The following is a 12,464-nucleotide window of genomic DNA, read 5'->3' as shown; positions in this document are numbered from 1 at the left end:
TGAGATGCTGAAAGATTCACCGAGTGATGTTGTAGCGGATACTCAAGAAACTCCTGAGACTCGTGGCATTAATTGAAGCTGGAAAGGAGATGATATGGATGACAGACTATCTAGAAGAATTAGGCAAGAAGCAGCGTGAGAAGATTCTTCATGTAGATAGTTAGAGTGTCATGCAGTTGGCGAGGAACCCAGTCTATCATTCAAAGACAAAACACAGAGGTGATACCATTTCACTTAGAGGTTAGTGGAAGATGGTGATGTATTTGGAGAAGATAGAGGGCGCAAGGAATCCAGCAAACATTTTGTGTTGATGTTGGAACATTGAGGTTGTGCAAAACCTCAAGTGGTATGGTACAGATTGAGAATGAAATTCTTGGTTGATTGGATTAGTCTCCAATTGAGAGATTGTTGGGGTAGATCAGTCTCCAAGTGGGAGATTGTTGGGATATGGAGCCTGATACCTAGATCTAGTAGAGATATATTTGGAAGATATTTCGTAAAGATCGGATAAACATATATTGGTAGATATTTGGTAAAGATTTGATAGAAATATATTTGTTAGATTATATCTCGTAGGTTTAAATTTTTGGAAGCTAGATTTAGTAAATATAAACCATATATATATCCATTAGCAATGCTCTCAAATGTACTTTTCTTCATTCTCTCTATTTTCTCTTGTTGTACATATCTGAAATCCTCAATAAAATCTTTAGCCAATATTTCTCCTTGTATTTTCTCTCTCCTATTCTTTGTGTTCATCTTGATCGAGTGTGTGCGTTGTTGAGCGATCCTAACAACTGATATCAGAGCTAACAACTGGAATCGATCCTAACAACCATTAGGCAGATTAAGCCCTTTAACATATTCTAACTCGATAATGTGGGCCCATATAGGTTGAATCGTGCTCCAAGGGTAGTTTCACACTAACACCAATGATAAGATAGTAACTTCGGCTAGGTCAACCAAGTAAGTGACTTCACTCTTGACTTGATTGGACAAATTGTGTGACATGTGATGATATGTGCCTCGTAGCCTTACATGTGTCATGATTATGATTGTTTTGACATGTACTATGATGTGTTATGCTATCTTATGCTATGTTATGTCATGTTATGTTAAGGGAACACTTTCTTGCTATCAAACATATTCTTCGCTATCTATGTTAAGAGAACACTCTACTTTGGCCTTACCTTTCACTTATCCACTATTCCTAGTGCGCTAGTTGTTGGATTTTATGTCCTAAAACTCATAGTTTGTAAACAAAAAACATATTCTATTTTCAATAAAGTTATTATTATTGTTTATTCAGTAAAAATTATTATTGAATAAAGTAAACTTTACGATCATTAATATAAATCCAATAAACTAAGAACACTCTGGCTATAGTATGATTACTTGAACTATATGTAGAGACATAAGAGTGGATCAAGTTCAAGTATATAGTCAAAATGATCTATAGTATAAGGATAAGGCTGAATACCTTATTCTGGGGACACTATGGATGCGGCCCACTTTTGTATATGATATAAACAATGTGATCACTAAATTGTACATGTGGAGACATGTGAGTGGGGGCGTCATATGCAATGAGTATTGCATAAGATCGGACCATGAAGAAAACCACTCTCACTTTATAATGTCGTTTACTGTTGAGACTGATTTTCTTTTCATTCGATAACCTAGGTAACTCGGTTTTAATCCTGAGCTAACCATGAACTCCTGTTTATTCGGAATTATCCTTAGATTTGTATGGGTGAGAGTGGCTCTAGTTCGCCGACTCAATAGGCCTCCCATTTCAGGGGTAAGACTGGGTGAATGGCTGGGGACGTGGGATGCAAGACGGAATTCACTCCTACCCGCTTTTAGGGATAGAAGAAAGGTAGTTCCCTTAAGCACTGACTCTAAGTCTTGAACTAGGAGCCCCACCCTCTCATTGGCCTGAGAGGGATTCGATTTACTGGTTGGACCACAAACCAATTATTCATTAGAGGATCAGTGAGACATAAGGAACAAGAAGTAACTTCAGGGGTAAAACGGTAAATTGACCCAACTCTAGTTACGAACAACCTGTGAATGATCGACTTACTAATCATGGTTATATCAGATGGACAAAAATATATCTATAGTGAGGGGAGTGCAACTACTAGGCTATAGTGGAGTGTCCTAGTAGTCCAACGATCCAAGATTAACCGGTTAATCTTGGATCGTTGGAGCCCATGATCTATAGGTCTATTAGGTCCCTCTGCTAGCTCATATCGGACTAAACCATAGAACAGTGTGACGAGTGAGTTCGAAGTGTTCGAATTCAAATTAGGGAATATGCGTTACATATATACGATATATTTAACCGCAATTTTGTTTTATTTACGAATTAAACAAAAAGAGAGAATCTGAGATATTTAAATAAGATTTAAATATCTTAATCAATTATGTGTCGGAATTGATTGGGATTGGCATTTGAATCAATATTAAATATTAATTAAATATTTTAATTAATCATTTAACGTTACTTTAATTTGAAATTCATTATTCAAATTAATTGTTGAATTAAAATGAAGAAAGTCAAAATGTTGACTTCATCTAATAGAAAAATCCATGTTAGTGGAATTTTGAGGTGTCCAAATTTGGTTTAACCAAACTTGCATGTTTGCCAAATAAACCCCACAAGTTTGAGTGGAATTTTGAGTATCAAAATGTGTTAACTCAAACATGCATGCTTGCCAAATAAACCCCACAAGTTTGAATGGAATTTTGAGTGTCAAAATGTGTTAACTCAAACATGCATGCTTGCCACATAATCCCAAACATTTGAGTGAAATTTTAAGTGTCAAAATTTGGTGATCTCAAATTTGCATGAACATGCAAACATAACTCTTTAAATACAGTGATCATGATACATGGGAGGTCTTCTTTATCTCGGTGAAAAACCTTGAGAAAAACCTCTCACAAACACTCTCTTCACATATACAAAATCTCTCCCAAGTTTAGTCACTCACCGGATTCCACAATCCCGTTCTAAGGTCGGAGGATAGTGGAGAAGACACTAGTGGTGGTTCGAAACCGGTTCGTGAGGCAAAAGGAGTTTGAACTACAAAAGGTTAGTATTTAAACTCATTAAGTTTTAATACTTATGAACATGCTAGTTATTTACAATAATTGATGTTCTAAAAGTGCCTAAGATCCAAATTGCTTCCGTATGTGTTATAATAACACCATCACTAGTGGCTTATATTGGGATGTTGATTGGGTTGGTTGTCCCAATACTAATCGTTCTACGTTCGGCTATTCTATTTATCTCAATAACAATCTCATTTCTTGGGATGTCAAGAAGCAACCTATTGTCTCACGCTCCAGCTGTGATTCTAAGTATCGTGCTCTTGCCATGAATGCTGCTGAACTTTTTTGGCTTACACATCTTTTGCATGACCTCAAGGTCCCTATTCCACAGCAACCCTTTACTCTTATATGACAACAAAAGTGCTATTCTTTTTAACTCTAATCTCATTTCTCACAAGCGGGTCAAACATGTTGAATTAGATTATCATTTCCTTTGGGAACTTGTTGTGTTGACAAACTTTGCACATAGTATGTACCTTCCCATCTCCAGGTTGCTGACATCTTTACAAAAAGTGTTTCTCGACCTCTCTTTACATCTTTCAAATCCAAGCTTCACGTTCGTTCAAATCTGACGCCCAGCTTGCGGAAGGGGGGTGTTGAGGATATTTAGCCTTGAATTATGGTTTAACATATGTATCATATTTGACCATTTATTATAGGCAAATATCTTGTATGATTGAGGATATTCAGCCTTCCATGACGTTTATCATAGGTACCATATTTGACCCTTTATTACAAGCAAATATACTGATCCATTTATGGTTCTTTCTATTTGAGTTTGTAGATGATTATAAATAGAGAACTTTCACCCCATTTAGGTGCAGTAGTTTTAGCCAATATTCTTAGGCTTGATTGGACGAATTGTATGATGTATGATGACATATGCCTCATAGCCCTTGCATGTGTCATGATTATGATTGTTTTGACATATGTCATGTTATGTTTTTCTATATCATGCCATGTTATATTATGTTATGTCATGTCATGTTATGTTTTTCTATATCATGCCATGTTATATTATGTTATGTCGTGTTATGCCATGTTATAATATGATTATGTCATTTTGTGGAATTATGTTTATGATTTGTTGATTCATGAGTCATAAACCTCCATACACAAAGACAAGTAAATTATGTTAAGTATGAAAGCTATGATATGAATTATGTAGGCATGTTTCATAGCCTTCCTTAGGATATGAATGAATAGAGAGCTATGACTTGTATCACAAACTTATATCATGATTTTAAGCTACGGGGATCTCATGCATTTATTTATATCAAGTGCATTGAGATACTTCTCGTTTATTAGTAAGAACGTTTACCTTATGATATTATGTTTGCCATGAAATTATACGAGTTTTCCCCTCCGTTGTGTCCGGTAGCATGAGCTTGTGCCAAATCAACGAGCCAGAGCCAGAGATACGTATATGAGGCTGTCTGGTGAGTTCATGTACACTTGTATGGATTATCTGTAGGGAAGTACTAGATATCCAATCATGTTTGGGCCGGAAAGTAAAGCCCAAGACCATGTCATGATGTTTTTAGTAAGGATAAGTCCTTTTTAAGCTTCACATTTGATTCCACCTTCCTTTTTAATCTTTACAACATGTTAATATAATTTGTTTAAACCATATTTGTATTTCATATTTTCATATAATTTGTTTTACTCTCATCTACATATTGGATCACAATTTAAGTATGCTAAGTTTCAATGCAAACTTCACAAACAAACCCAGCAGCAGAGCTACTTCCAACATTCTGACAGTGTCGCGTGCAATATGGCCTATTACAATGGTTGCATTTGGGAAGCTGAAGCCAACAACTTGTGCACAAGATACCCGCACATACAGCCTCCTCTGTTTCATCACCATCTACGCATCCCCCACATTCTTCGCACCTTGGCACGCAGCCACTGCAACCTCGGCACTCTGCCCCAGATTTCTGCTCTTGCTTTATCTTGCATCTCTCCCTTGAGCAGTCATAAACTCTCCCTATCTCCTGGCATTTTGGGCACATTTCTACATCAATCATTGCCACGTATTTGTTCCTCAACAACTTTGATGCCTCAATGTGCTCGTGGTGGTACAGACGACGTTGTTGCTGTTGCTGTTGCTGCTGCGATCGGTTTTTGAGAAGATGGTACTTGAGGACTTCAAGGTGTTCATTCTCTATGTTGTAAATGCCACCAATCATTAGGCTATTCAAATTGTGAGAATGTTGTGATAGAGTCTCCACTGCCCGAATCACTCCCTCAGGAGTCAAACTCGTGCAACCAGGTACATAAAGCTGAATCAACCAGGAAAATACTTGAGATGTTCTGTTTTAAGGTTTTAATTTGAAGCAGAGGGAATGATAGGAATCACGACTCGCCATAATTGTATGATATTATCCACTTTGAGCACAGACTCTGGTGGATTTTCTTTAAATTTTCCCAAAAAGTCTCATACAATTGTGAAGAATCGTGAGTTCTAACATGGTATTAGAGTCATGCCCTAAACTTAGCTATGTCAATAGAATCCTCAAATGTCGAACAAAAAATTGTGAGCATCAAAAGTGTAGTCGAAAGTTAAGTGTCCAACAAAGGGTGTACATTGTTTAAAGGCTCCAGAGAAGGGGTCGGACCTTGATTAAGGGGAGACTGGCTTTATAATGTACTTTGTACTTTGTTTGAGGGGAGGATTGTTGAAGATGGTTGGAATAGAGTCCCACGTTAGCTAACTTAGGGAATGATCATGGATTTATAAGTAAAGAATACATCTCCATCGGTAATAAGACCTTTTTGGGGAAGCTTAAAGCAAAGTAGCTTACCTTGAAAGTGGACAATATCTAAACAATACCATACGGACAATATCTAAACAATATCATACGGTCGTACAGATTCCTAACATATTATAACTAAAAACGGAGAAATTATTGATTAGATTAAGCAATCAACACAAGCACTCAAAGGAAGATGTAAATACCTTGGTGAGAAGGGGATTGTTCTCAACGACTTCGTGAAGTGCAGAATCTGAAATCTTGAAGCAGTTGATCAAAGCCAAGGTTCGAAGGCGGCCATCGGCCTTTCGGGCAATTCGCCCCAGAATGTAATCGTTTAGCCGGGAGCTCAAGGGCCGATCGACGACGAGATGAAGCCATGGCAACACATCGTGTGCCACTGCGTCTCTTAGCGATACGCAGACTGCGCCCATGGAAAGAAGCTCAAATAGAGGAAGATAACTCAGTACAAGAAATAACGCCTCGTGCGGTGGCCCTGCCGCGATTCGAACGCCGGGAGAGGAACTGCCGCAGACGGCCACCTGATTTGGGAATTTATTGTTCTCAGACATGTCAGTGAAATACCCAATTTCTTAGCTTCGAATGAAGGGCGAGGAAGATTCTGGTCTGCTTATCTCAGAACGTCAATGAGTTGCAGTAATGAAATGAGAGTAGAAAGAGAGTCGACTTATCCATTTATCAACGGTGGTGTTTTGTCTGAGCTGGTCAACTAACTTAATGAGCACGTATTATTAAGAGGATATTTTGCGGTGATAATTAGTTAGAATATATCTCAGATATTTAGGGAGTTTAGTATAGATTTGATTAACCGTATATTTTATTTATTTACCAGATTTAGTTAGATATATATTTTTTCTATTTTTAGGTATTAGTTGATAGTTTGTATCCTATTTAAACGTGGTAAACATGAATGAAGATCATACTTTCGATCCCAATTCTATTTCTATTTCTCATTCTTAACATGGTATCAGAGCACCGATCTTGGTGTTCTTAAATATCAAAATTTCCTTTATGGCGGAATCAGCCAAATCCAGCTTCAAAATTTCGGATGTTGATTTAACACATCCGTACTATATTCATCACTCTGATCAGCCAGGATATTCACTTGTTCCAATCAAATTAAATGGAGCAAATTACCAATCCTGGAGTAAATCAGTTATGCATGCTCTTATTGCCAAGAAGAAAATTGGCTTCATTGATGGCACAATTGAGGAACCGTCCCAAGATGCAAATTCAACCGAATTCGAACTCTGGAATCAGTGCAACAGTATGATAATATCTTGGTTAACTCATTCCGTTGAAGCAGATATCGCTAAAGGCATTATTCACGCCAAGACAGCTCATCAAGTGTGGGTTGATCTTCACGATCAATTCTCACAAAAGAATGCTCCAGCAATTTTTCAAATACAAAACTCGATAGCAACGATGTCACAAGGAACCATGGCGCTGTCAACATATTTCACCAAGCTCAAAGCACTTTGGGATGAACTGGAAGCGTACCGCACACCATTTACCTGTAATCAACGTCAAATACATATTGATCAACGCGAAGAAGACAAGTTGATGCAATTGCTCATGGGGCTTAATCAGTCTTATAAAACGGTGAGATCTAACATATTGATGATGTCTCCATTACCTAATGTGAGGCAAGCCTATTCATTACTTGTACAAGAAGAGATGCAGCGTCAGGTAACTTCCGAACCTACTGAGAATTTCTCGATTGCATCAGCAGTGCAAAAGAAAACAATATATTCAAAATTCGCCAAGGACAAAAAGTGTGAACACTGCAATAAAAGTGGTCATACAATCAATGAGTGTCGAATTCTTAAGTTTCACTGTAACTTTTGTGATAGAAGGGGCCATACAGAAGATCGGTGTCGACAGAAAAATAATTCTGGAAGGACAAGACAAGACAATCAACACAATAACCGTGGATATCGATCATCTGCAAATATGGCCGATGTTTCACAGTTGAATACAGAAGAACAGTCACCTAATTCCATTCCAAATTTTTCTTCTGAGCAATTACGAGAGATAGCACAAGCCTTATCTGCAATCAATCATCACCCTTCTGGTAATTCTGACAATCACGTCAATGTTGCAGGTTTGTTTCCCATATCTACATTATCTATTAACTCTGCGAGTTCTAATTCATGGATTCTCGATAGTGGAGCTACGGATCATATAGTATCAAAATCTTCTGTTATGACTGAACCAAAGGCTGCCATCATGTCTGCAATAAATTTGCCTAATGGAGAGACAGCACGTGTGTCACATACTGGCAATATTTCCCTTAGCCCTAACCTTCAATTAAACAACGTTTTATGTGTGCCTTCATTCAATTTAAACCTAATGTCGATCAGCAAACTTACCAATAACTTGAAATGTTATGTCACCTTCTATCCTGATTCTTGTGTTATGCAGGACTTGGCTACGGGGAAGATGATTGGCTCGGGTAAACAATTTGGAGGGCTCTATCATATTTCTTCATCTCCAATCAAATCTTCAGCTCATCAAGTATCTCAGTCATCTAATTTGTGGCATTTACGCCTAGGTCATCCTTCCTTTTCTCGTTTTAAATTTCTAGCTGATCAATTGCATCTTAATAATGCGAGTTATTCTCATAATTGTAGTATCTGCCCGTTAGCAAAACAAACTAGGTTGTCTTTCCCAAGAAGTTCAATAACAACCCATTCTGCTTTTGATCTGATACATTGTGATGTTTGGGGACCACATAAAATTCCTACCCATTCTGGTTTGCGTTTTTTTCTCACTATTGTTGATGATTTTACTCGATGTACTTGGGTTTTTTTAATGCAACATAAGTCAGAAGTACATCATTTGTTAATGAACTTTGTTAAATTCGTTCAAACTCAATTTCATACTACTATCAAGATAGTTCGATCAGACAATGGGACTGAATTCCTATCTTTGCAACCATTCTTTACTTCTTGTGGTATTGAATTTCAGCGCACTTGTGTCTATACTCCACAACAAAATGGAGTCGTAGAACGCAAGCATCGCCATATCCTAAATGTAGCTAGGTCTCTTCTTTTTCAGTCACAGGTTCCACTTAATTTTTGGGGAGAGTGCATTTTAACGGCTGTTTATCTTATAAATAGAACGCCATCACCATTATTATCTAACAAGACACCCTTTGAAGCACTCTACAAACGACCACCTACATTTCATCATCTTAAAGTTTTTGGTTGTAAATGTTATGCAACTATAGTACATCCTAAGCAAAAATTTGAACCTAGGGCAACTCCTTGTGTTTTCGTAGGATATCCTTGTGGTCATAAAGGTTACAAGTTGTATGACATGCAATCTCACAAATTCTTTATCAGCCGTGATGTCAAATTTTGTGAAGATGATTTTCCTTTTTCATCAGCTTCACAAACTTCGACATTAGCTCCTTCGACTCCTGTTGTACCACTTCATGATCCATCCTACTCAAACATCCATCCTCCACCTTCTATTCCTTCACCTCCTACTCCTCCTTCACCTCCTATCCCTTCACCTCCTACTCCTCCTTCACCTCCTATCCCTTCACCTACTACTCCGTCGTCTCCTCCACCTTCTCCAGATTCGCCCACTAATTCCAATCCTATCCCACCTGATACATCAGCTCCACTTCGACGTTCTACTCGTACTAAACAGCCTCCAGCTTGGCATAAGGATTATGAGATGTCTTCTGGAGCCAATCATTTAACCTCTAGCTCAAGTCCCGGCACTGGCACCAGGTATCCCCTTCATCATTACCTTTCATTCTCTCGTTTTTCTCCTACTCAACGTGCTTTTCTAGCTCTTATTACATCCCAGACAGAACCTAAAACCTATGACGAGGCAGTTGGCGACCCGTTATGGCAGCAGGCTATGAATGATGAAATTGCAGCTTTGGAACGTAATCATACATGGTCTCTCGTTCCTCTACCACTTGGTCATAAAGCTATTGGTTGTCGTTGGGTGTACAAAATTAAATACAACTCTGATGGTTCTGTTGAACGTTATAAAGCTCGACTAGTAGCAAAGGGATACACTCAGGTTGAAGGTATTGATTACACAGAAACATTTTCCCCTACAGCGAAACTTACTACACTTCGTTGCTTACTCACTGTTGCTGCTGCTCGAAAATGGTTCACCCATCAGTTGGATGTTCAAAATGCCTTTCTCCATGGTAATCTAGACGAGGAAGTTTATATGTCTTTACCACCAGGTCTTCGCCGACAGGGGGAGAATACAGTATGTCGGCTCCATAAATCTCTTTATGGATTAAAACAGGCTTCTCGCAATTGGTTCTCCATATTTTCTACAACTATACAAAATGCAGGCTACACTCAGTCCAAAGCAGATTACTCTTTGTTTACTAAGAGTAAAGGTACTTCTTTCACTGCAGTTCTAATCTATGTTGATGATATTCTGTTGACAGGCAATGATCTCGAAGAAATTCAATATCTCAAGACTAGTTTACTCCAGAAATTTCTTATCAAAGATTTAGGAAATTTGAAATATTTTCTAGGCATTGAATTTTCTCGATCTAGAAAAGGAATTTTTATGTCTCAAAGGAAGTATGCTCTAGACATCCTTCAAGACACAGGTCTTACAGGAGCACGTCCAGACAAATTTCCTATGGAGCAAAATCTGAAACTTTCTTTAACTGAAGGAGAGAAGTTGAATGATCCAAGTAAATACAGACGGTTGATTGGCAGATTAATATATTTGACCGTCACTAGGCCTGACATAGCTTATTCAGTTCGTATGCTTAGCCAATTTATGCATGAACCAAGAAAACCACATTGGGAGGCAGCTCTTCGAGTTCTGAGGTACATCAAAGGCACTCCTGGTCAAGGACTTCTACTGCCATCTGAAAACAATTTAAGATTACAGGCATATTGCGATTCTGACTGGGGTGGTTGTCGAACTTCCAGACGATCTATTTCTGGGTTCTGCATTTTCCTCGGAAATTCAATTATTTCTTGGAAGTCTAAAAAGCAAACTAATGTGTCCAGATCATCAGCAGAAGCCGAGTATCGAGCTATGGCAAATACTTGTTTAGAGTTAACTTGGTTAAGATACATTCTTCAAGACTTGAATGTTCCACTGTCCGAACCAGCATTATTATATTGTGATAATCAAGCAGCATTACATATAGCAGCCAATCCAGTTTTTCATGAACGTACGAAACACATTGAAATAGATTGCCATATAGTTCGAGAAAAGTTACAAGCTGGAATCATCAAACCGTGTTATGTTTCGACCAAAATGCAATTGGCAGATGTTTTTACTAAAGCTTTGGGAAGACAGCAATTTGACTTTTTGAAGGACAAGTTGGGTGTGATCGACATACACTCTCCAACTTGAGGGGGAGTATTAAGAGGATATTTTGCGGTGATAATTAGTTAGAATATATCTCAGATATTTAGGGAGTTTAGTATAGATTTGATTAACCGTATATTTTATTTATTTACCAGATTTAGTTAGATATATATTTTTTCTATTTTTAGGTATTAGTTGATAGTTTGTATCCTATTTAAACGTGGTAAACATGAATGAAGATCATACTTTCGATCCCAATTCTATTTCTATTTCTCATTCTTAACACGTATTTTTTTAATATTTCAAACTCATTTTTAATTACACTTCCGAAAATTTTTTGGATCTAATTCTTTGAATGACTAGGGTCGATTATAAATATCAAATATTCTTAATTTTTATAATAATTTTGGTAGAGCTGGAGTGTAACCTCGAGTTAACCTGACAAAAAAAAAAATCAACCGCCAATTAACTCGAATATTTAGATTTTTCAAAAATCCAATTCAAGCTATAATTTTAACCCAACCCACCTTTTATGATTTGACTTGAGTAGTCTATATCCGTCCCATTCTTGAGTGATTTGAACATCGTTAAGTAAAAATATTAGCGTTCATGTCTTAATTTTCATTTGAAGGTTAACATGGTAACATCACAAATCCTGCACACAACAAAATTTCATAACCAACGAGTAAAATTGATGCACAACTCACATCAAACAAGAACCTGCACAATCTGTTTCTTAAACAAGGTAAACCCAATGATACAACCCAAAAAGAATAATGAGATTGAAGCTGGTTGTTCTTGCTGTTCGATCCTCGTTCAGAATTCAGAAACTCAATCTTTCAACGACTTCCCACGAGACAGAGGCTCCACTGCCGTTTTGAAGAGAAGGATGTAAACTTTGTCGATTGAAAAATACAAGAACCCACCCAGAGAATGTGTTACATACGACCCAAAGCTAGTTCCCACGATGCAATGCCATGCTGGACCATAGGACGAATCAAATTCCTGCAAAACCCATACAACCTCATTATCATCAAACTTAAGGCAACAATAAACCTTCCAAATATGCTCTCATCCACCGGGAATGTTGAAGAATGTTGGGAGGGAGTTCCACGTTGGCTAATTTAAGTAAGAAATACATCTCTATTGGAGCTTATGCTCAAAGTGGACAATATCAAACCATTGTGAAAGAGTCGTGTATTGATCAAAGCAAGCCAAAAAAAAAAAAAAAAAAAAAAAAAAAAAAAAAAAAAA

At 37.5% G+C, this 12,464-nt stretch overlaps 2 protein-coding genes across 2 annotated transcripts in view; both read right to left on the bottom strand.

Annotated features, from left to right (window-relative positions):
- Nucleotides 1-4,762: 4,762 nt before the first annotated feature.
- On the bottom strand, nt 4,763-6,538 carry LOC111445493 (F-box protein SKIP28). Its single transcript, XM_023083908.1, has 2 exons — nt 6,080-6,538; nt 4,763-5,402 (listed from the first exon to the last, which is right to left on the bottom strand). Exons 1-2 carry the CDS (start codon nt 6,443-6,445, stop codon nt 4,818-4,820), a joined length of 951 nt encoding a protein of 316 aa, XP_022939676.1. The 5' UTR covers nt 6,446-6,538; the 3' UTR covers nt 4,763-4,817.
- Nucleotides 6,539-11,806: 5,268 nt separating this feature from the next.
- The window catches only part of LOC111445494 (dynein light chain LC6, flagellar outer arm), a 2,391-nt gene continuing 1,733 nt past the window's right edge, over nt 11,807-12,464 (bottom strand). Inside the window, exon 2 of the mRNA XM_023083909.1 lies at nt 11,807-12,215. Coding sequence (XP_022939677.1) covers nt 12,042-12,215 — 174 coding nt within the window. The 3' untranslated portion in view covers nt 11,807-12,041. The remainder of the gene's footprint in view (nt 12,216-12,464) is intronic.

This window comes from Cucurbita moschata, unplaced genomic scaffold (genome assembly GCF_002738365.1).
Source record: "Cucurbita moschata cultivar Rifu unplaced genomic scaffold, Cmos_1.0 Cmo_Scf00007, whole genome shotgun sequence".
Lineage (NCBI taxonomy): Eukaryota > Viridiplantae > Streptophyta > Magnoliopsida > Cucurbitales > Cucurbitaceae > Cucurbita > Cucurbita moschata.
Note: the sequence above shows the minus strand (reverse complement) of the source record. Positions and strands in the feature narration are given on the sequence as shown.